This window comes from Bombina bombina, chromosome 3 (assembly GCF_027579735.1).
Source record: "Bombina bombina isolate aBomBom1 chromosome 3, aBomBom1.pri, whole genome shotgun sequence".
Taxonomy (NCBI): domain Eukaryota; kingdom Metazoa; phylum Chordata; class Amphibia; order Anura; family Bombinatoridae; genus Bombina; species Bombina bombina.
In genome coordinates this window covers 1,239,530,221-1,239,556,904 of record NC_069501.1, presented here as the reverse complement: position 1 = coordinate 1,239,556,904, position 26,684 = coordinate 1,239,530,221, and the positions used below count along the sequence as shown (strand labels likewise).

At 38.3% G+C, this 26,684-nt stretch overlaps 1 protein-coding gene across 3 annotated transcripts in view; it reads left to right on the top strand.

Moving 5' to 3' along the window:
• The window catches only part of RNF169 (ring finger protein 169), a 72,338-nt gene that overhangs the window by 40,487 nt on the left and 5,167 nt on the right, over positions 1-26,684 (top strand). The window contains exons 1-3 of one of the 3 annotated variants that reach the window (XM_053708753.1): positions 7,989-8,140; positions 15,782-15,922; positions 16,668-16,777. In XM_053708753.1, the coding sequence (XP_053564728.1) occupies positions 8,102-8,140; positions 15,782-15,922; positions 16,668-16,777 (290 nt within the window). In that variant the 5' untranslated portion in view covers positions 7,989-8,101. Of the gene's footprint in view, positions 1-7,988; positions 8,141-12,847; positions 13,026-15,781; positions 15,923-16,667; positions 16,778-26,684 lie in introns of those variants that run through there. The other 2 variants (XM_053708755.1, XM_053708754.1) reach the window with 2 other exon arrangements.

Sequence of the window (26,684 nt, the reverse complement as noted above, 5' to 3'; positions counted from 1 at the left end):
CTTATCACATATACACATTGTATCTCTCACAGACACAGTGTATATTGTCACATATACACATTGTATCTCCCACACACACTGTATCTTATCACATATACACATTGTATCTCTCACACACACTGTATCTTATCACATATATACATTGTATCTCTCACACACACTGTATCTTATCACATATACACATTGTATCTCTCACACACACTGAATCTTATCACATATACACATTGTATCTCTCACACACACTGTATCTTATCACATATACACATTGTATCTCCCACACACACTGTATCTTATCACATATACACATTGTATCTCCCACACACACTGTATCTTATCACATATACACATTGTATCTCTCACACACACTGTATCTTATCACATATACACATTGTATCTCTCATACACACTGTATATTGTCACATATACACATTGTATCTCACACAGACACACTGTATCTTATCACATATACACATTGTATCTCCCACACACACTGTATCTTATCACATATACACATTGTATCTCCCACACACACTGTATCTTATCACATATACACATTGTATCTCTCACACACACTGTATCTTATCACATATACACATTGTATCTCTCATACACACTGTATATTGTCACATATACACATTGTATCTCACACAGACACACTGTATCTTATCACATATACACATTGTATCTCTCACACACACTGTATCTTATCACATATACACATTGTATCTCCCACACACACTGTATCTTATCACATATACACATTGTATCTCCCACACACACTGTATCTTATCACATATATACATTGTATCTCTCACACTCACTGTATATTGTCACATATACACATTGTATCTCTCACACACACTGTATCTTATCACATATACACATTGTATCTCTCATACACACTGTATATTGTCACATATACACATTGTATCTCACACAGACACACTGTATCTTATCACATATACACATTGTATCTCTCATACACACTGTATATTGTCACATATACACATTGTATCTCTCACACTCACTGTATCTTATCACATATACACATTGTATCTCTCACACTCACTGTATCTTATTACATATACACATTGTATCTCTCACGCACACTGTATCTTATCACATATACACATTGTATCTCTCACACACACTGTATATTGTCACATATACACAATGTATCTCACACAGACACACTGTATCTTATCACATATACACATTGTATCTCACACAGACACACTGTATCTTATCACATATACAAATTGTATCTCTCATACTCACTGTATATTGTCACATATACACATTGTATCTCTCACACACACTGTATCTTATCAAATATACACATTGTATCTCTCACAGACACACTGTATCTTATCAAATATACACATTGTATTTCACACAGACACAGTGTATTTTGTCACATATACACATTGTATCTCACACAGACACACTGTATCTTATCACATATACACATTGTATCTCTCATACTCACTGTATATTGTCACATATACACATTGTATCTCTCACACACACTGTATCTTATCACATATACACATTGTATCTCTCACAGACACACTGTATCTTATCACATATACACATTGTATCTCTCACACACACTGTATCTTATCACATATACACATTGTATCTCACACAGACACAGTGTATTTTGTAACATATACACATTGTATCTCTCACACACACACTGTATCTTATCACATATACACATTGTATCTCTCACAGACACACTGTATCTTATCACATATACACATTGTATCTCTCACACACACTGTATCTTATCACATATACACATTGTATCTCACACAGACACACTGTATCTTATCAAATATACACATTGTATCTCTCACAGACAAACTGTATCTTATCACATATACACATTGTATCTCACACAGACACAGTGTATTTTGTCACATATACACATTGTATCTCTCACACACACTGTATCTTATCACATATACACATTGTATCTCTCACACACACTGTATCTTATCACATATACACATTGTATCTCTCACACACACACGGTATCTTATCACATATACACATTGTATCTCTCACACACACACGGTATCTTATCACATATACACACTGTATCTCTCACACTCACTCTATCTTATCACATATACACATTGTATCTCTCACACTCACTGTATACTGTCACATATACACATTGTATCTCTCACACTCACTGTATACTGTCACATATACACATTGTATCTCTCACACACCCTGTATCTTATCACATATACACATTGTATCTCACACAGACACTGTATCTTATCACATATACACATTGTATCTCTCATACACACTGTATCTTATCACATATACACATTGTATCTCACACAGACACACTGTATCTTATCACATATACACATTGTATCTCACACAGACACACTGTATCTTATCACATATACACATTGTATCTCTCATACTCACTGTATATTGTCACATATACACATTGTATCTCTCACACACACTGTATCTTATCACATATACACATTGTATCTCTCACACACACTGTATCTTATCACATATACACATTGTATCTGTCACACACACTGTATCTTATCACATATACACATTGTATCTCACACACACTGTAACTTATCACATATACACATTGTATCTCTCACAGACACTGTATCTTATCACATATACACATTGTATCTCTTACACACACTGTATCTTATCACATATACACATTGTATCTCTCACACACACTGTAACTTATCACATATACACATTGTATCTCTCACACACACTGTATCTTATCACATATACACATTGTATCTCTCACACACACTGTATATTGTCACATATACACATTGTATCTCTTACACACACTGTATCTTATCACATATACATACTGTATCTCTCACACACACGGTATCTTATCACATATACACATTGTATCTCACACAGACACACTGTATATTGTCACATATACACATTGTATCTCTCACACACACTGTATCTTATCACATATACACATTGTATCTCCCACAGACACACTGTATCTTATCACATATACACATTGTATCTCTCACAGACACACTGTATCTTATCACATATACACATTGTATCTCACACAGACACAGTGTATATTGTCACATATACACATTGTATCTCTCACACACACTGTATCTTATCACATATACACATTGTATCTCTCACAGACACATTGTATCTTATCACATATACACATTGTATCTCACGCAGACACAGTGTATATTGTCACATATACACATTGTATCTCTCACACACACTGTATATTATCACATATACACATTGTATCTCTCACAGACACTGTATCTTATCACATATACACATTGAATCTCTCACACACACTGTATCTTATCACATATACACATTGTATCTCTCACAGACACAGTGTATATTGTCACATATACACATTGTATCTCTCACACACACTGTATCTTATCACATATACACATTGTATCTCTCACAGACACTGTATCTTATCACATATACACATTGTATCTCTCACACACACTGTATCTTATCACATATACACATTGTATCTCTCACACACACTGTATCTTATCACATATACACATTGTATCTCACACACACCGTATCTTATCACATATACACATTGTATCTCCCACAGACACTATGTATATTGTCACATATACACATTGTATCTCTCATACACACTGTATATTGCCACATATACACATTGTATCTCTCACACACACTGTATATTATCACATATACACATTGTATCTCTCACAGACACTGTATCTTATCACATATACACATTGAATCTCTCACACACACTGTATCTTATCACATATACACATTGTATCTCTCACAGACACAGTGTATATTGTCACATATACACATTGTATCTCTCACACACACTGTATCTTATCACATATACACATTGTATCTCTCACAGACACTGTATCTTATCACATATACACATTGTATCTCTCACACACACTGTATCTTATCACATATACACATTGTATCTCTCACACACACTGTATCTTATCACATATACACATTGTATCTCACACACACCGTATCTTATCACATATACACATTGTATCTCCCACAGACACTATGTATATTGTCACATATACACATTGTATCTCTCATACACACTGTATATTGCCACATATACACATTGTATCTCCCACAGACACAGTGTATATTGTCACATATACACATTGTATCTCTCACAGACACTGTATCTTATCACATATACACATTGTATCTCTCATACACACTGTATATTGCCACATATACACATTGTATCTCTCATACTCACTGTATATTGTCACATATACACATTGTATCTCTCACACACACTGTATCTTATCACATATACACATTGTATCTCTCATACTCACTGTATATTGTCACATATACACAATCACATTGTATCTCTCACACACACTGTATATTGTCACATATACTCATTGTATCTCTCACACTCACTGTATATTGTCACATATACACATTGTATCTCTCACACTCACTGTATATTGTCACATATACACATTGTATCTCTCACACACACTGTATCTTATCACATATACACATTGTATCTCTCACACACACTGTATCTTATCACATATACACATTGTATCTCTCACACTCACTGTATACTGTCACATATACACATTGCATCTCTCACACTCACTGTATATTGTCACATATACACATTGTATCTCCCACAGACACTCTATCTTATCACATATACACATTGTATCTCTCCCACACACTGTATATTATCACATATACACATTGTATCTCCCACAGACACAGTGTATATTGTCACATATACACATTGTAGCTCTCATACACACTGTATATTGCCACATATACACATTGTATCTCTCATACACACTGTATATTGTCACATATACTCATTGTATCTCTCACACTCACTGTATATTGTCACATATACACATTGTATCTCTCACACACACTGTATCTTATAACATATACACATTGTATCTCACACAGACACACTGTATCTTATCACATATACTCATTGTATCTCTCACACACACTGTATATTGTCACATATACACAATGTATCACTCACACTCACTGTATATTGTCACATATACACATTGTATCTCTCACACACACTGTATCTTATAACATATACACATTGTATCTCTCACACTCACTGTATCTTATCACATATACACATTGTATCTCTCACACACACTGTATATTGTCACATATACACATTGTATCTCTCACACACACTGTATCTTATCACATATACACATTGTATCTCTCATACACACTGTATCTTATCACATATACACATTGTATCTCTCACACTCACTGTATATTGTCACATATACACATTGTATCTCTCACACTCACTGTATATTGTCACATATACACATTGTATCTCTCACACTCACTGTTTATTGTCACATATACACATTGTATCTCTCACACTCACTGTATACTGTCACATATACACATTGTATCTCTCACACTCACTGTATATTGTCACATATACACATTGTATCTCTCACACACACTGTATACTGTCACATATACACATTGTATCTCTCACACTCACTGTATATTGTCACATATACACATTGTATCTCTCACACTCACTGTATACTGTCACATATACACATTGTATCTCTCACACTCACTGTATATTGTCACATATACACATTGTATCTCTCACACTCACTGTATACTGTCACATATACACATTGTATCTCTCACACTCACTGTATATTGTCACATATACACATTGTATCTCTCTCACTCACTGTATACTGTCACATATACACATTGTATCTCTCACACTCACTGTATACTGTCACATATACACATTGTATCTCTCACACTCACTGTATACTGTCACATATACACATTGTATCTCTCACACTCACTGTATATTGTCACATATACACATTGTATCTCTCAAACACACTGTATATTGTCACATATACACATTGTATCTCTCACACTCACTGTATACTGTCACATATACACATTGTATCTCTCACACTCACTGTATATTGTCACATATACACATTGTATCTCTCACACTCACTGTATACTGTCACATATACACATTGTATCTCTCACACTCACTGTATATTGTCACATATACACATTGTATCTCTCACACTCACTGTTTATTGTCACATATACACATTGTATCTCTCACACTCACTGTATACTGTCACATATACACATTGTATCTCTCACACTCACTGTATATTGTCACATATACACATTGTATCTCTCACACACACTGTATACTGTCACATATACACATTGTATCTCTCACACTCACTGTATATTGTCACATATACACATTGTATCTCTCACACTCACTGTATACTGTCACATATACACATTGTATCTCTCACACTCACTGTATATTGTCACATATACACATTGTATCTCTCACACTCACTGTATACTGTCACATATACACATTGTATCTCTCACACTCACTGTATATTGTCACATATACACATTGTATCTCTCTCACTCACTGTATACTGTCACATATACACATTGTATCTCTCACACTCACTGTATACTGTCACATATACACATTGTATCTCTCACACTCACTGTATACTGTCACATATACACATTGTATCTCTCACACTCACTGTATATTGTCACATATACACATTGTATCTCTCAAACACACTGTATATTGTCACATATACACATTGTATCTCTCACACTCACTGTATACTGTCACATATACACATTGTATCTCTCACACTCACTGTATATTGTCACATATACACATTGTATCTCTCACACTCACTGTATACTGTCACATATACACATTGTATCTCTCACACTCACTGTATATTGTCACATATACACATTGTATCTCTCTCACTCACTGTATACTGTCACATATACACATTGTATCTCTCTCACTCACTGTATATTGTCACATATACACATTGTATCTCTCTCACTCACTGTATACTGTCACATATACACATTGTATCTCTCACACTCACTGTATACTGTCACATATACACATTGTATCTCTCACACTGACTGTATACTGTCACATATACACATTGTATCTCTCACACTCACTGTATACTGTCACATATACACATTGTATCTCTCACACTCACTGTATACTGTCACATATACACATTGTATCTCTCACACTGACTGTATACTGTCACATATACACATTGTATCTCTCACACTCACTGTATACTGTCACATATACACATTGTATCTCTCACACTCACTGTATACTGTCACATATACACATTGTATCTCTCACACTCACTGTATATTGTCACATATGCACATTGTATCTCTCACACTCACTGTATACTGTCACATATACACATTGTATCTCTCACACTCACTGTATACTGTCACATATACACATTGTATCTCTCACACTCACTGTATACTGTCACATATACACATTGTATCTCTCACACTCACTGTATACTGTCACATATACACATTGTATCTCTCACACTCACTGTATACTGTCACATATACACATTGTATCTCTCACACTCACTGTATACTGTCACATATACACATTGTATCTCTCACACACACTGTATACTGTCACGTATACACATTGTATCTCTCACACTCACTGTATACTGTCACATATACACATTGTATCTCTCACACTCACTGTATATTGTCACATATACACATTGTATCTCTCACACTCACTGTATACTGTCACATATACACATTATATATTGTACAGACACGCTTTATTGTGTCACACACATAGTGTCCTTTCCTTTAGAGTGGATAAAGTCAGTGTCCCTCATGTCACACCGTTTAATAAATTAATTTGATTTCCCTGTGACACAAACACAATGACCCTTCCCATGTCACATAAAGCAGTAGTTCCCTAGTCACAAGCTCCTCCACCATACAATGGCCGTATCCCTCCCCCTGACATGGCGTCACCCTGGGCAGGATATCCGGGCCGGGCCAGCTCCGCCCTCGGTATGTTCCCGCTCTAACACTGGTCCGGCCTGTGCTGGAGCAGTGAGCGGGCTCATGACGCAGTGTGACTGGACCTGCGGGTGGCGGCATGTCCCGGGCCCGGAGACCGGGGGCACTGCGGACTGAGGTAACGGAGGCCATGGGTGGGCTGTCAGCGTCACTGACCTTCTAACGTACTGACGCGGTGCCTCTGTCACCCTTGTGTGTCGCATTAAGTTATAAACACAGCAGTGTGTGTCCTCCTGAGATTGTACAGTTTGTATACACGGGCGGGTACAGTTAGCTGCTCTAGGCTGCATTTGCTATGTGTGTATTAGTTTACTGTTAAGTACTATGTATTTACTAAACGTGTGTCATGTATGTAACTCACATGTGTGCGCTTCTTCTGCTCTGTGTAAGGTGCTATACTGACTATAGGGTGTGCATATACAGTACATGTGTCATGTAACTCACATGTATGTGCTTCTGCTGTGTAAGGAACTATACTGACTATAGGGTATGCATATACAGTACATATGTGTCATGTAACTCACATGTATGTGCTTCTGCTCTGTGTAAGGTGCTATACTGACTATAGGGTGTGCATATACAGTACATGTGTCATGTAACTCACATGTATGTGCTTCTGCTGTGTAAGGTGCTATACTGACTATAGGGTGTGCATATACAGTACATGTGTCATGTAACTCACATGTATGTGCTTCTGCTGTGTAAGGAACTATACTGACTATAGGGTATGCATATACAGTACATATGTGTCATGTAACTCACATGTATGTGCTTCTGCTCTGTGTAAGGTGCTATACTGACTATAGGGTGTGCATATACAGTACATGTGTCATGTAACTCACATGTATGTGCTTCTGCTGTGTAAGGTGCTATACTGACTATAGGGTATGCATATACAGTACATGTGTGTCATGTAACTCACATGTATGTGCTTCTGCTGTGTAAGGTGCTATACTGACTATAGGGTATGCATATACAGTACATCTGTCATGTAACTCACATGTATGTGCTTCAGCTGTGTAAGGAACTATACTGACTATAGGGTATGCATATACAGTACATGTGTGTCATGTAACTCACATGTATGTGCTTCAGCTGTGTAAGGAACTATACTGACTATAGGGTGCGCATATACAGTACATGTGTGTCATGTAACTCACATGTATGTGCTTCAGCTGTGTAAGGAACTATACTGACTATAGGGTGTGCATATACAGTACATGTGTGTCATGTAACTCACATGTATGTGCTTCTGCTGTGTAAGGTGCTATACTGACTATAGGGTGTGCATATACAGTACATGTGTCATGTAACTCACATGTATGTGCTTCTGCTGTGTAAGGAACTATACTGACTATAGGGTGTGCATATACAGTACATGTGTGTCGTGTAACTCACATGTATGTGCTTCTGCTGTGTAAGGTGCTATACTGACTATAGGGTATGCATATACAGTACATCTGTCATGTAACTCACATGTATGTGCTTCTGCTGTGTAAGGTCCTATACTGACTATAGGGTGTGCATATACAGTACATGTGTGTCATGTAACTCACATGTATGTGCTTCTGCTGTGTAAGGAACTATACTGACTATAGGGTGTGCATATACAGTACATATGTGTCATGTAACTCACATGTATGTGCTTCTGCTGTGTAAGGAACTATACTGACTATAGGGTGTGCATATACAGTACATGTGTGTCATGTAACTCACATGTATGTGCTTCTGCTGTGTAAGGAACTATACTGACTATAGGGTGTGCATATACAGTACATGTGTGTCATGTAACTCAAATGTATGTGCTTCTGCTGTGTAAGGAACTATACTGACTATAGGGTGTGCATATACAGTACATGTGTGTCATGTAACTCACATGTATGTGCTTCTGCTGTGTAAGGTGCTATACTGACTATAGGGTGTGCATATACAGTACACGTGTGTCATGTAACTCACATGTATGTGCTTCTGCTGTGTAAGGTGCTATACTGACTATAGGGTATGCATATACAGTACATGTGTCATGTAACTCACATGTATGTGCTTCTGCTGTGTAAGGTGCTATACTGACTATAGGGTATGCATATACAGTACATGTGTCATGTAACTCACATGTATGTGCTTCTGCTGTGTAAGGTGCTATACTGACTATAGGGTATGCATATACAGTACATGTGTCATGTAACTCACATGTATGTGCTTCTGCTGTGTAAGGAGCTATACTGACTATAGGGTATGCATATACAGTACATGTGTCATGTAACTCACATGTATGTGCTTCTGCTGTGTAAGGAACTATACTGACTATAGGGTGTGCATATACAGTACATATGTGTCATGTAACTCACATGTATGTGCTTCTGCTGTGTAAGGAACTATACTGACTATAGGGTGTGCATATACAGTACATATGTGTCATGTAACTCACATGTATGTGCTTCTGCTGTGTAAGGAACTATACTGACTATAGGGTGTGCATATACAGTACATATGTGTCATGTAACTCACATGTATGTGCTTCTGCTGTGTAAGGAACTATACTGACTATAGGGTGTGCATATACAGTACATGTGTGTCATGTAACTCACATGTATGTGCTTCTGCTGTGTAAGGTGCTATACTGACAATAGGGTGTGCATATACAGTACATGTGTGTCATGTAACTCACATGTATGTGCTTCTGCTGTGTAAGGTGCTATACTGACTATAGGGTATGCATATACAGTACATGTGTCATGTACCTCACATGTATGTGCTTCTGCTGTGTAAGGAGCTATACTGACTATAGGGTGTGCATATACAGTACATGTCATGTAACTCACATGTATGTGCTTCTGCTGTGTAAGGAACTATACTGACTATAGGGTGTGCATATACAGTACATATGTGTCATGTAACTCACATGTATGTGCTTCTGCTGTGTAAGGAGCTATACTGACTATAGGGTGTGCATATACAGTACATATGTGTCATGTAACTCACATGTATGTGCTTCTGCTGTGTAAGGAACTATACTGACTATAGGGTGTGCATATACAGTACATATGTGTCATGTAACTCACATGTATGTGCTTCTGCTGTGTAAGGTGCTATACTGACTATAGGGTGTGCATATACAGTACATGTGTCATGTAACTCACATGTATGTGCTTCTGCTGTGTAAGGTGCTATACTGACTATAGGGTATGCATATACAGTTCATGTGTGTCATGTAACTCACATGTATGTGCTTCTGCTGTGTAAGGAACTATACTGACTATAGGGTGTGCATATACAGTACATGTGTGTGTCATGTAACTCACAAGTATGTGCTTCTGCTGTGTAAGGAACTATACTGACTATAGGGTATTCATATACAGTACATGTATGTGCTTCTGCTGTGTAAGGACCTATACTGACTCTAGGGTGTGCATATACAGTACATATGTGTCATGTAACTCACAAGTATGTGCTTCTGCTGTGTAAGGAACTATACTGACTATAGGGTATGCACATTACAGTACATCTGTCATGTAACTCACAAGTATTTGCTTCTGCTGTGTAAGGTGCTATACTGACTATAGGGTATGCACATTACAGTACATGTGTGTCATGTAACTCACATGTATGTGCTTCTGCTGTGTAAGGTGCTATACTGACTATAGGGTATGCATATACAGTACATGTGTGTCATGTAACTCACATGTATGTGCTTCTGCTGTGTAAGGAGCTATACTGACTATAGGGTATGCATATACAGTACATGTGTGTCGTGTAACTCACATGTATGTGCTTCTGCTGTGTAAGGTGCTATACTGACTATAGGGTATGCATATACAGTACATGTGTCGTGTAACTCGCATGTATGTGCTTCTGCTGTGTAAGGTGCTATACTGACTATAGGGTATGCATATACAGTACATGTGTCGTGTAACTCACATGTATGTGCTTCTGCTGTGTAAGGTGCTATACTGACTATAGGGTATGCATATTCAGTACATGTGTCATGTAACTCACATGTATGTGCTATACTGACTATAGGGTATGCACATTACAGTACATCTGTCATGTAACTCACATGTATGTGCTTCTGCTGTGTAAGGTGCTATACTGACTATAGGGTATGCATATACAGTACATGTGTGTCATGTAACTCACATGTATGTGCTTCAGCTCTGTGTAAGGAACTATACTGACTAGGGTATGCATATACAGTACGTGTCATGTAACTCACATGTATGTGCTTGTGCTATACTGACTATAGGGTGTGCACATACAGTACATATCGGTGTATGTGTATATATACTGTTCTGTTAAAGCGACATTACAGGCAAAATGTAAATGCATATAAATTACATCTTTGCATCGAGACATATTTGCAATATACATGTACTGGCAAAAATGCTTCTAGTAAACGTTATCACTGTTTTAGCTCTAACATTTTTTTCTCTGCATGTGAAGCATAGCTAGATATTCTCAGTGCACCAGCATTTTAAATACAGCAGCTGCTCAGAGCACCAGTGGGGCTTGCATCATGTTTGCTATTAACAAATTGAGTCCTTACCAGATGGTACAAGCACCTTTATGCTCTCTGAGCAAGTTCTATGTTTAAAATGCTGGTGCACACTTAAAGGGACACTGAACCCAAATTTTCTTTTGTGATTCAGATAGAGCATGCAATTTTTAAAGTGAATATAAATTTTGATGCTAAAGTGCCGTTTTTTTAAAAATTCGATTAAAAACAGGGGCACTTTAATTCATCAAAATTTTACATTTCACTCCTGTTGTGATAAAATACTTTTTACCTTTTAATCTTGACAGCCACTCCAGCTTCCTCCACCCGTCGCAAAGCTGCTTCCTGGGTCTAAAATGAGGAATCCGGCTTCCTCCACGGCATTGAATAAGACACTGATTCTCCCGGGGGGAAGCCGTGATTGGAGGATGACCTATCCATCATTTCTGACATCAGAAATGGCTTGCGACGACCGGAGGAAGCTGGCTGGAGCTGCTGTCAAGTTTAAAAGGTAAGTTGTTTTTTTTTTTTTTTTTTTTTTTTTTCACGAGTGAAATGTAAATGTTGATGAATTAAAGTGCCCCTGTTTTTAATCGACAATTTTTGATACTCCCTTCGTTTGTTAGGAGTCTGCCTATTTTTGTACCTGTTTTATTATGTCCTAATAAAAGACTATTTTTACTTTACTTGTACTCGTTTCTTGCTGGAACCACTTTGGATTATTTTTTTGTCACTTTAAGCAACTTTATAATTTTACTCCTATTAATTTTTTCTTCATTCTTTTGCCATCTTTATTTGAAAAAGAAGGTAGCTAAGGTTTTTTTTTTTTTTGGTTCAGAAATTAATGCAGTGTTTTTCAACCAGTGTGCCGTGAGAGAACCTCAGGTGTGCCACGGCAGACTGACAACAGTGTGACATATTTTTTAAACATTGCTTGTTTTTTACTCCCAGTGCAGGGGTAGTTTGTAGGAGGCATGGCATAACAGCACAATACGTATGTGTGTGTATGTGTGTGTATATATATATATATATATATATACTGTATTAGGCTACAATGTGTGATTTTTTTTTTTTAGAATTTTGAGATGGTGTTGTGACACAGGATTTTTTTAATGTAAAAAAGTGTGCCACGGCAAAAAAAAGGTTCAAAATCACTGGATTAATGTATCCACCAATCAGCAAGGACAACCCAGGTTGTTCACCAAAAATGGGCCGGCATCTAAACTTACATTCTTGCATTTCAAATAAAGATACTAAGAGAATGAAGAAAAATTGATAATAGGAGAAAATTAGAAAGTTGCTTAAAATTGCACGCTCTGTCTGTATAATGAGAGAATAAATTAGGCTTTGTGTCCCTTTTAATAAAAAACATTTTTGCTTATACATGTATATTCTATTCAAAACTGAAATGCGTCTATGGAGATTTCAATTTTGGATGGAATGTCCCAGACCATGAATAAATAATAAAAACATTTTTTTTACGTTTGTGCGTATTTACTAAACTTCATATTTAGTCTTGACATGCATTTGTAATGTATAGTATTTGAGATCTTGGAGACTGATTTGAAGCCGTTTTGTCAGAAGATAATGCTGATAAGCGGTGTGTCTGACAGCTGACATGTCTGCTCATGTTTTATGTACAACACAGTTGCTTGTCAAGTAATTATATACAGCAATAGAGAACTTCAAAGCAATTTGTATCTGAATGAATAAGATTTTGTTTTTAATGTGGGTACTATTTTTAGGTTATTACACAACTCCCTTTAAAGTGTGCATGTCTGACAGTCTGATGTAAGTTCAGTTTTTTGGTTTTGCTTTCACTTGCAGTAATGTTCAGTGTTCTCTCTAGTCATAATAATGTCTACAGTGCACAGTTGTTTCATTATATATAATAAAAGATGTCCCTTTAATGGACCAGCAAATACAGTAGATTAGCATAATGAACAAATGCATGATACAAAGACAATGCAATAGGACTTTGTCTGCACTTTAAATGAGTAGTAGATTTTTCTATTTACACTCCCTCCTCTATCATGTGACAGCCATCAGCCAATCACAAATGCATTTACTTATATCTGTGAACTCTTGCACATGCTCAGTAGGAGCTGGTAACTAAATATAAAGACTGTGCACATTTTTTTTGTTTTTTAATTGAAGTAAATTGGAAAGTTGTTTAAAATTGCTCTATCTGAATCAAGTATTTGTCTAGGACAGTGATTTTTAACCTTTTTTTTTTTTTTTTTTTTGCTGTGGCACACCTTTTTTTACATTAAAAAAAATCACAAAATATGTCACATTGTCAGTCTGCCGTGGCACACCTGAGGATCTCTCACGGCACACTGGTCTAGGAGTTAAAGCTCTCTTTTTGGTTATCTATATGCGTTTGTTACATTTAAGTATCATCACATTTTTTTTAAGTGACAGTTAAGTCAAAATTAAACTTCCATGATTCAGAAAGGTCATGCAGTTTTAAAGAACTTTCCAATTTACTTTTATTATCAAATTTGCTTTGTTGTTTTGGTATTCTTAGTTGAGGGCTAAACTTTAGGTATGTTCATATACTAATTTATAAGCCGTTGAAGGCCGCCTCTTATATCAGTGCATTTTGACCGTTTTTCACAGCTAGACAGCTCCAGTTAACGTGTGCCCTATAGATAACATTGTGCTCACTCCTGTGGAGTTATTTATGAGTTGAATCAGCACTGATTGGCTAAAATGCAAGTTTGAAAAGGGACAGTCTGCAGAGGCATCAGAGGTAAAAAGTGTATTAATATGCAAAACTGGAGAATGGGTAATAAAAGGGATTGTCTGTCCTTTTTTTTTTTTTAAAATAACAATTTTCAAGTAGACTGTCCCTTTAACAAAGAGATAACCAGGAAATAAGTAGATATTGCAGAAGACGGGCAGCAGTGTGTTATACGTGTTTGCAGCTGTTATACGTTGTTTTTGCTGGGTGCATATTCTTACACGGTTTAACTTTGAAATTGAGTTAGCTGCAAACTTGATAGTAAGTTCTCTTCTGCCATCTGTGTATATTCAGAATGCCCTGTGTGTATTTCATAACTGCCATATTTTAGTTTTACTGTGTACTTATTTTTATATAATGTATTACAAATGATGTTGGCGACCGCTAGTACTAAATGGTGCTGTTCATACGAGGTGTAATTGTAACTGCTGTGGTATAGATGTTTGTATTTTTGTGTCATTTACTCAGTCTAGGTTGTTGCAGCAGTGAATGGTAATTCCTTGTGTTTTTTTTCCTTGTAGATTAATGATGAAAAGGGACAAAAAGAGAGAGCTTCTGATCTGAACCAAAAGCTTCAGCACGATGCCGAGGAGGGAAAAAGGATCATGGAAGAACCACTGGGAAGAGAAGGACTGATGACTCTGAAAACCAGCCATTTAGGGGTAAGTAGATAAGGCCAGTCTTGTTATAAATGTATCAAAATTTGTCATTTATTGCAGTCCCCTTGATGTATTCTGAGTGCTGTAAAACATCTCCTTTGCTGCAGCCAATGTGCAACATTTAGGAAGGTTGGGATTCTGCATTCCATGGGATGCACTGCAGCCTTTCTGGGTGAAGTGGCAAAATTACGTTTTTGAGTTTCTCATTTGAAGTCGGGGTTTGTTTTTGTTTGTTTTTTTTTTCCTTTCACATATGCTGTTTTCTTTATAATATGTTAAAACTGAAGTGCCTGCTCATTTAAAGCCAAACCTTGCTCCCCAGGGACCCTGGTTTCATATGATCCCTGTCATGTCTGATCGCTGGAACTGGCAGCTAATTAGTCATAATATATACATTTCTCAGCTTATGAGCAGATTTATAGGTCTCTACCGATGGCGCTGAGATGAACTTAGGGCACTCCAGGGAGAATGAATATTTGCTGTCTCCCTCTCGCATGAAAGACTGACATAGGTTGTGTATTGTATGAAAATAGCCACCCTAATTGCCGGTGGTACCTTAAAACATTGTTTTTTGTTTTATTCAACCTACCACACACATAATAATAAATTACATTATTATAATTTGCTGCAGTGTCCCTTTAATTCACTAATAGTTTGTGTTTATTTTAAACCATTTTACACTTTTTTTCTATATTTTTGGGGGGCTATTTAATGATTATAATTCCTTTTGTTTTTTATTCCCCCCTAGCACTCGCATCTCTCTGATTCAGAGAATGAAGAACCATTGCTTGGTAGGATCTCTCATCGATCAGCTTTTGTTTTAAAAGGCAACTGTAACACTCTGACCTCTCTGGCCTGGTAAGGAAATAGACCACCATAGGAAGGAATAATAACTGCTAATGTTTTACGACACCAACAAAAACCTTTAAGAGCACTTGAAAATGAGATATTTGAGTGAAACAAAAATTCTATACTGTATAATCTGGTAACTTGGCAGTTTCCATTTTTTTAATAGAAGTACATGTGATTTATCATAGACACAGGTTAAGTTCTTCAACAGATATGTGCATAAACCGTGTTTTAAAAATTTATCTTAACTCTAGCTTGGTTCTCAAACTACTACATTTTTTGAAAAGAATGCTCTACGTTCTGTTATTGTGTAAACAAATCTGCTTCTAGGGTCATATAAACCAACTTGCTCAGTCAATTGGTTTGCATAGGTCTGTTCCAATAACTATACAAAATGAATAAGCAAGTGAAGCAAGACTAAAAAACGCAAGATAGAGCATGCAACTTTCTAATTTACTCCTATTATCAAATTTTCTTTGTTTCTTGCTATCTTTATTTGAAAAAAGGTATCTAAGCTATTTTTGGTTCAGACCCTGGACAGCACTTGTTTATTGGTTGGTTAAATGAATCCACCAATCGGCAGGAACAACCCAGGTTCACCAAAAACGGGCTGGCATCTGAACTTACGTTCTTGCTTTTCAAATAAAGATGCCAAGAGAATGAAGAAAAATTGATAAAACGAGTAAATTAGAAAGTTACTTAAAATTGCATGCTCTATCTGATTCAACAAAATTGGGTTCAGTGTCCCATTAAGTCCAAATCAACATAAACTTGACCCTTCCTGACGGGACTTATTTGTTTACATCAGAACATGATGGGATCTGGTCAGGGGTAGTGCCTATGATGCTAGGCACCCCCCCAGCCCGCAATCCCATTAAAGGGACAGTCAACACCAGAATTTTTGTGGTTTAAAAAAGATAGATAATCCCTTTTATTACCCATTCCCCAGTTTTGGATAACCAACACTGTTAATATACTTTTTACCTATGTGATTAACTTATATCTAAGCATCTTCTGACAGCCCCATGGTCACATGACATTTTATTTATCTATTGACTTTCATTTAGCCAATTAGTAGTGTCTGCCACAAGCCACGGGCGTGATCACAATGTTATCTATATGGTTTACATTAACTAGTTCTCCCCTGTTGTGAAAAGCAAATAAAAAAAGCATGTGATGAGAGGTGGCCTTCAAGGGCTTACAAATTATCATATGAACCTACCTAGGTTTAGCTTTCAACTAAGAATACCAAGAGAACAAAGCAAAATTGGTGATAAAAGTAAATTGGAAAGTTGTTTAAAGTGAATGTAAATTTTGATACTAAAAGTGCCCGGTTTTTAAAAAATCGATTTTATCAAAATTTACATTTCACTTGTGTTTTAAAAAAATACTTACCTTTTAATCGTGACAGCCACTCCAGCTTCCTCCACCTGTCGCAAAGCTGCTTCCTGGGTCTAAAATGAGGAATCCGGCTTCCTCCAATCACAGCGTTGAATCAGACACTGATTCCCCCGGGGGGGAGCCGTGATTGGAGGATGACCCATCCATCATTTCTTTGATCAGAAATGGCTTGCGACGGGTGGAGGAAGCTGGAGCAGCTGTCAAGTTTAAAGGGTAAGTGTTTTTTCACAACAGGAGTGAAATGTAAATTTTGATGAATTATAATGCCCCTGTTTTTAATCAAATTTTTAAAAACGGGGCACTTTAGCATCAAAATTTACATCCACTTTAAAATGACCTGCCCTATTTGCAACATGAGTTGTTGTTTTTTTTTTTGGACTTGACTGTCCCTTTAAGCAAGCGGCTATGGCTTCAGGACAGCTAAACGACTAGGACATTCAATGCTAAAGCCTTTGCGCAGTTAGGACGGCATGGAATGTCCTAATGGCGGGAAGAGGTTAATGGGCTATAGAACAGTCTTTGTTTTGTAATGAATTAAAAAAACAAAAACAATGGATTATAGTTAATGGGACAGTCTACTTGAAAACTGTTATTTAATGAGATAAATCCTTTATTACCCATTCCCCAGTTTTGCATAACCAACACAGTTATAATAATATACTTTTTACCTCTGTGATTACCTTGTATCTAAGCCTCTGCAGACTGCCCCTTTATCTCAGTGATTTGTACATACTTGCATTTTAGCCAATTATTGCTGTCTCATGGATAACTCCATAGGAGGGAGCACAGTGTTATATATCTGGCAAAGATGAAATAGCACTGTCTGGCTGAAAAAAAGCTTATAAAGTGCAGACATAAGAGGTGGCCTGCTGGGGCTTAGAAACAGGTGGGAATTTAGAGGTTTAGAAGTTATAAAGTATATTAATACTTTTTTCTACAAAGCTGGAGAATGGGTAGTAAAGACGTTATCTATCTTTTTTTAAACAGAGAATTTAAAGTAGACTGTCCCTTTAATAGTAATCTTTGCAATATGCATTATTCATAATTTTTAAAAGGATTTCACTTTTTTTTTTTTTTTTTACTTTATTTGTGAAGTGTCCATTACTTCTTGTCACAGCACTAGATAGGGGCTGCGTTTATAGGAAGGCTTACGTAGCCTGATGTCATACATTACTATTTAGCGAACAGTAGCTGGCCTTCTCAACAGACAGTGCCCTGGTTTGTACTTAGACACTAAACCCAAACATTTTCTTTCAAGATTCATGTAGAGAATACAGTTTCTTCTGTTATGTGTGATCAGTCCACGGGTCATCATTACTTCTGGGATATAACTCCTCCCCAACAGGAAATGCAAGAGGATTCACCCAGCAGAGCTGCATATAGCTCCTCCCCTCTACGTCAGTCCCAGTCATTCTCTTGCACCCAACGACTAGATAGGATGTGTGAGAGGACTATGGTGATTATACTTAGTTTTTATGACTTCAATCAAAAGTTTGTTATTTTAAAATAGCACCGGAGCGTGTTATTACTTCTCTGACAGAGTTTGAGGAAGAATCTGTCAGAGTTTTTTACTATAATTTTAACCGGAGTAGTTAAGATCATATTGCTGTTCTCGGCCATCTGAGGGAGGTAAAGGCTTCAGATCAGGGGACAGCGGGCAGATGAATCTGCATTGAGGTATGTAGCAGTTTTTATTTTCTGAATGGAATTGATGAGAAAATCCTGCCATACCGTTAAAATGACATGTATGTATACACTTCAGTATTCTGGGGATGGTATTTCACCGGAACTACTCTGTTAAAGGTCACTAATCCTTTTTAATAACTATTTATCATGTTAAACGTTTTTGCTGGAATGTAGAATCGTTTACATTGCTGAGGTACTGTGTGAATAAATATTTGGGCATTATTTTCCACTTGGCAGTTTTTTTGCTTTAATTGTGACAGTTTCGTTTCTCTTCACTGCTGTGTGGGAGAGGGAGGGGCCGTTTTTGGCGCTCTTTGCTACGCATCAAAAAATACCAGTCAGTTACTTTTATATTTCCTGCATGATCCGGTTCATCTCTGATAGATCTCAGGGGTCTTCAAACTTCTTTGAAGGGAGGTAAATTCTCTCAGCAGAGCTGTGAGAATTCTTATAGTGACTGTGAATAAAAACGTTGCTTTGTATTTTTTATGTCAAATTTAATTATTGTTATTTTACTAATGGGAACAAACCTTTGCTAAAAGTTTTGTTGTTTTAAAGTTTGATGCTATAACTGTTTTTCAGTTCATTATTTCAACTGTCATTTAATCGTTAGTACCTCTTTGAGGCACAGTACGTTTTTTGCTAAAAAAGATTATAACCAAGTTGTAAGTTTTTTGCTAGTGTGTTAAACATGTCTGACTCAGAGGAAGATATCTGTGTCATTTGTTCCAATGCCAAGGTGGAGCCCAATAGAAATTTATGTACTAACTGTATTGATGCTACTTTAAATAAAAGTCAATCTGTACAATGTGAACAAATTTCACCAAACAGCGAGGGGAGAGTTATGCCGACTAACTCGCCTCACGCGGCAGTACCTGCATCTCCCGCCCGGGAGGTGCGTGATATTTTGGCGCCTAGTACATCTGGGCGGCCATTACAGATAACATTACAAGATATGGCTACTGTTATGACTGAAGTTTTGTCTAAATTACCAGAACTAAGAGGCAAGCGTGATCACTCTGGGGTGAGAACAGAGTGCGCTGACAATGCTAGGGCCATGTCTGATACTGCGTCACAGCTCGCAGAGCATGAGGACGGAGAGCTTCATTCTGTGGGTGACGGTTCTGATCCAAACAGATTGGACTCAGATATTTCAAATTTTAAATTTAAATTGGAGAACCTCCGTGTATTACTAGGGGAGGTCTTAGCAGCTCTCAACGATTGTAACACCGTTGCAATACCAGAGAAACTGTGTAGGTTGGATAAATACTTTGCGGTACCGGCGAGTACTGACGTTTTTCCTATACCTAAGAGACTAACTGAAATTGTTACTAAGGAGTGGGATAGACCCGGTGTGCCGTTCTCACCCCCTCCAATATTTAGAAAGATGTTTCCAATAGACGCCACCACTCGGGACTTATGGCAAACGGTCCCCAAGGTGGAGGGAGCAGTTTCTACTTTAGCTAAGCGTACCACTATCCCGGTGGAGGATAGCTGTGCTTTCTCAGATCCAATGGATAAAAAATTAGAGGGTTACCTTAAGAAAATGTTTGTTCAACAAGGTTTTATATTACAACCCCTTGCATGTATCGCGCCGATTACGGCTGCGGCAGCATTTTGGATTGAGTCGCTTGAAGAGAACCTTAGTTCATCTACGCTAGACGACATTACGGACAGGCTTAGAGTCCTTAAACTAGCTAATTCCTTCATTTCGGAGGCCGTAGTACATTTAACCAAACTTACGGCTAAGAACTCAGGATTCGCCATACAGGCACGTAGGGCGCTGTGGCTAAAATCCTGGTCAGCTGATGTTACTTCTAAGTCCAAATTACTTAATATACCTTTCAAGGGGCAGTCTTTATTTGGGCCCGGTTTGAAAGAGATTATCGCTGACATTACAGGAGGTAAGGGCCACGCCCTACCTCAAGACAAAGCCAAAGCTAAGGCTAGACAGTCTAATTTTCGTCCCTTTCGGAACTTCAAAACAGGAGCAGCATCAACCTCCACTGCACCAAAACAGGAAGGAGCTGTTGCTCGTTACAGGCAAGGCTGGAAGCCTAACCAGTCCTGGAACAAGAGCAAGCAGGCCAGGAAACCTGCTGCTGCCCCAAAGACAGCATGAACCGAGAGCCCCCGATCCGGGACCGGATCTAGTGGGGGGCAGACTCTCTCTCTTCGCCCAGGCCTGGGCAAGAGATGTTCAGGATCCCTGGGCACTAGAGATCATATCTCAGGGATACCTTCTAGACTTCAAATTATCTCCCCCAAGAGGGAGATTTCATCTGTCAAGGTTGTCAACAAACCAGATAAAGAAAGAAGCGTTTCTACGCTGCGTACAAGATCTGTTAATAATGGGAGTGATCCATCCGGTTCCGCGGTCGGAACAAGGACAAGGGTTCTACTCAAACCTGTTTGTGGTTCCCAAAAAAGAGGGAACTTTCAGGCCAATCTTAGATTTAAAGATTCTAAACAAATTCCTAAGAGTTCCATCGTTCAAAATGGAAACTATTCGGACAATCTTACCCATGATCCAAGAGGGTCAGTACATGACCACAGTGGATTTAAAGGATGCTTACCTTCACATACCGATCCACAAAGATCATCACCGGTATCTAAGGTTTGCCTTCTTAGACAGGCACTACCAGTTTGTAGCTCTTCCATTCGGATTGGCTACGGCTCCAAGAATCTTCACAAAGGTTCTGGGTGCCCTTCTGGCGGTACTAAGACCGCGAGGGATTTCGGTAGCTCCATACCTAGACGACATTCTAGTACAAGCTTCAAGCTTTCAAACTGCCAAGTCTCATACAGAGTTAGTTCTGGCATTTCTAAGGTCGCATGGATGGAAAGTGAACGAAAAGAAGAGTTCTCTTTTTCCTCTCACAAGAGTTCCATTCTTGGGGACTCTTATAGATTCTGTAGAAATGAAGATTTACCTGACAGAGGACAGGTTAACAAAGCTTCAAAATGCATGCCGTGTCCTTCATTCCATTCAACACCCGTCAGTAGCTCAATGCATGGAGGTGATCGGCTTAATGGTAGCGGCAATGGACATAGTACCTTTTGCACGCCTACACCTCAGACCTCTGCAATTATGCATGCTAAGTCAGTGGAATGGGGATTACTCAGATTTGTCCCCTACTCTGAATCTGAATCAAGAGACCAGAAATTCTCTTCTATGGTGGCTTCATCGGCCACACCTGTCCAGGGGGATGCCATTCAGCAGGCCAGACTGGACAATTGTAACAACAGACGCCAGCCTACTAGGTTGGGGCGCTGTCTGGAATTCTCTGAAGGCTCAGGGACTATGGAATCAGGAGGAGAGTCTCCTTCCAATAAACATTCTGGAATTGAGGGCAGTTCTCAATGCCCTTCTAGCTTGGCCCCAATTAACAACTCGGGGGTTCATCAGGTTTCAGTCGGACAACATCACGACTGTAGCTTACATCAACCATCAGGGAGGGACAAGAAGCTCCCTAGCAATGGTGGAAGTATCAAAGATAATTCGCTGGGCAGAGTCTCACTCTTGCCACCTGTCAGCAATCCACATCCCGGGAGTGGAGAACTGGGAGGCGGATTTCTTGAGTCGCCAGACTTTTCATCCGGGGGAGTGGGAACTTCATCCGGAGGTCTTTGCCCAAATACTTCGACGTTGGGGCAAACCAGAGATAGATCTCATGGCGTCTCGCCAGAACGCCAAACTTCCTCGCTACGGGTCCAGATCCAGGGATCCGGGAGCGGTTCTGATAGATGCTTTGACAGCACCTTGGAACTTCGGGATGGCTTATGTGTTTCCACCCTTTCCGCTGCTTCCTCGATTAATTGCCAAAATCAAGCAGGAGAGAGCATCAGTGATTCTAATAGCGCCTGCATGGCCACGCAGGACTTGGTATGCAGATCTAGTGGACATGTCATCCTGTCCGCCTTGGTCTCTACCTCTAAGACAGGACCTTCTGATACAGGGTCCATTCAAACATCAAAATCTAACTTCTCTGAAGCTGACTGCTTGGAAATTGAACGTTTGATTTTATCAAAACGTGGTTTTTCTGAGTCGGTTATTGATACCCTGATACAGGCTAGGAAGCCTGTTACCAGAAAGATTTACCATAAAATATGGCGTAAATACCTATACTGGTGCGAATCCAAACATTACTCCTGGAGTAAGGTTAGGATCTCTAGGATATTGTCTTTTCTACAAGAAGGGTTAGAAAAGGGTTTATCAGCTAGTTCATTAAAGGGACAGATTTCAGCTCTGTCCATCTTGTTACACAGGCGTCTGTCAGAAAATCCAGACGTCCAGGCTTTTTGTCAGGCTTTGGCTAGGATCAAGCCTGTGTTTAAAGCTGTTGCTCCGCCATGGAGTTTAAACTTAGTTCTTAACGTTTTTACAGGGTGTTCCATTTGAACCCCTTCATTCCATTGATATAAAATTGTTATCTTGGAAAGTTCTGTTTTTAATGGCTATTTCCTCGGCTCGAAGAGTCTCTGAGTTATCAGCCTTACATTGTGATTCTCCTTATCTGATTTTTCACTCAGACAAGGTAGTTCTGCGTACTAAACCTGGGTTCTTACCTAAGGTGGTCACTAACAGGAATATCAATCAAGAGATTGTTGTTCCATCCTTGTGTCCAAATCCTTCTTCAAAGAAGGAACGTCTTCTACACAATCTGGATGTAGTTCGTGCCCTCAAGTTCTACTTGCAGGCAACTAAAGATTTTCGCCAAACTTCTTCCCTGTTTGTCGTTTATTCTGGACAGAGGAGAGGTCAAAAAGCTTCTGCTACCTCTCTCTCTTTTTGGCTTCGTAGCATAATACGTTTAGCCTATGAGACTGCTGGTCAGCAGCCTCCTGAAAGAATTACAGCTCACTCCACTAGAGCTGTGGCTTCCACTTGGGCCTTTAAGAATGAGGCCTCTGTTGAACAGATTTGCAAGGCTGCAACTTGGTCTTCGCTTCATACTTTTTCCAAATTTTACAAATTTGACACTTTTGCTTCTTCGGAGGCTATTTTTGGGAGAAAGGTTCTTCAGGCAGTGGTTCCTTCTGTATAATGAGCCTGCCTATCCCTCCCGTCATCCGTGTACTTTTGCTTTGGTATTGGTATCCCAGAAGTAATGATGACCCGTGGACTGATCACACATAACAGAAGAAAACATAATTTATGCTTACCTGATAAATTCCTTTCTTCTGTTGTGTGATCAGTCCACGGCCCGCCCTGTTTTAAGGCAGGTAAATATCTTTTAAATTATACTCCAGTCACCACTTCACCCTTGGTTACTCCTTTCTCGTTGATTCTTGGTCGAATGACTGGGACTGACGTAGAGGGGAGGAGCTATATGCAGCTCTGCTGGGTGAATCCTCTTGCATTTCCTGTTGGGGAGGAGTTATATCCCAGAAGTAATGATGACCCGTGGACTGATCACACAACAGAAGAAAGGAATTTATCAGGTAAGCATAAATTATGTTTTTAAACAACAATCCAATTTACTTCTATTATCTAATTTGCTTCATTCTTTAGATATCCTTTGTTGAAGAAATAGCAATGCACATGAGTGAGCCAATCACACAAAGGCATCTAAGTGCAGCAACCAATCAGCAGCTACTGGGCCTATCTAGATATGCTTTTAAGCAACGTATATCAAGATAATGAAGCAAATTAGATAATAGAAGTAAATTAGAAAGTTGTTTACAATTGCATGCTCTTTCTAAAGCATGAAAGAAAAAAAAATTTGGGTTTCATGTCCCTTTAACTCTCTCTACATACATCTTACCTCAGGGTTCGACAAATCTGTTTAAAATTTAGAAGCCAACAAGAATGTTTAGTAGCCAGACAAGGGTATTTGTATAGGCATATATGGAGAATAGACAACAGGTCCGTACGGATAGCCAGTGCCAACAGCGTTTATTCATGCAGGTATTAGACAAAGGGTGCAGCTTGGATTATCTTTTGGAGAATAACCCAAAAGGTTAGGCACCAGTGGTAAAATTCTAGGAGCCAGTGGCTCCCTGGGTTTGTTGAGCTTACCTGAATGTTTTGAAGAATTGGGTCCTATTGCTGCTCAGTGTCTGCTGTGCAATTAAGAAATTAAAACAGTTCTGCAGCACATCGGCAATTTAACCCCTTGACTGCTTTTGGAGCAAACAAGAACAGTGTACTGTAACATAGTCATTTTTTTTTTTTTTTTCCCAATGGTCCATTTTTCCTACTGATGTGTATTAACTGGTTTACAAATAGCTCATTTACCTTTATTTTTGTTTTTGAACCAACTGATTTTGCCCGTGTTATCCCTATTAATACTGAACAGTGTTTAAAGGGACATTCTGGTCACAATTTAAATGTACATAGATGAATTGCATATTTGCAAAATACATGTATTGGCAAAAATGCTTCTAGGAAAAGTTATCACTGTTAGTGTTAATTTTTCTCTGCATGTGAAGCATAGCTAGATATTCTCAGTGCACCAGTAATTAAAATACTGCAGCTGCTCAGATCATCAGTGGGGCTTGTGACATGTCAGCAATTAACAAATTGAGTCATTACCAGATGATACAAGCACCTTAGATTTTCTGAGCAAGTGCTGTTTATAATGCTGGTGCACGGAGCATACTTAAATACACTTTTGAAACGGCTATAGCTTTTATTAGAAGTGTTTCTGCTAATTCATGTATATTATGAAAATGCTTCTATGCAAAAGTGAAATGCGTCCATGTGGATTCCAATTTGCCTGGAATGTCCCTTTAATTATTGGCACAGATGCTATGTAAACATAGCCAGCAAAAGAAATTGCAGGAGGTATGAGACATAAGTTATAAAATGTTAGTCTCCAATTGT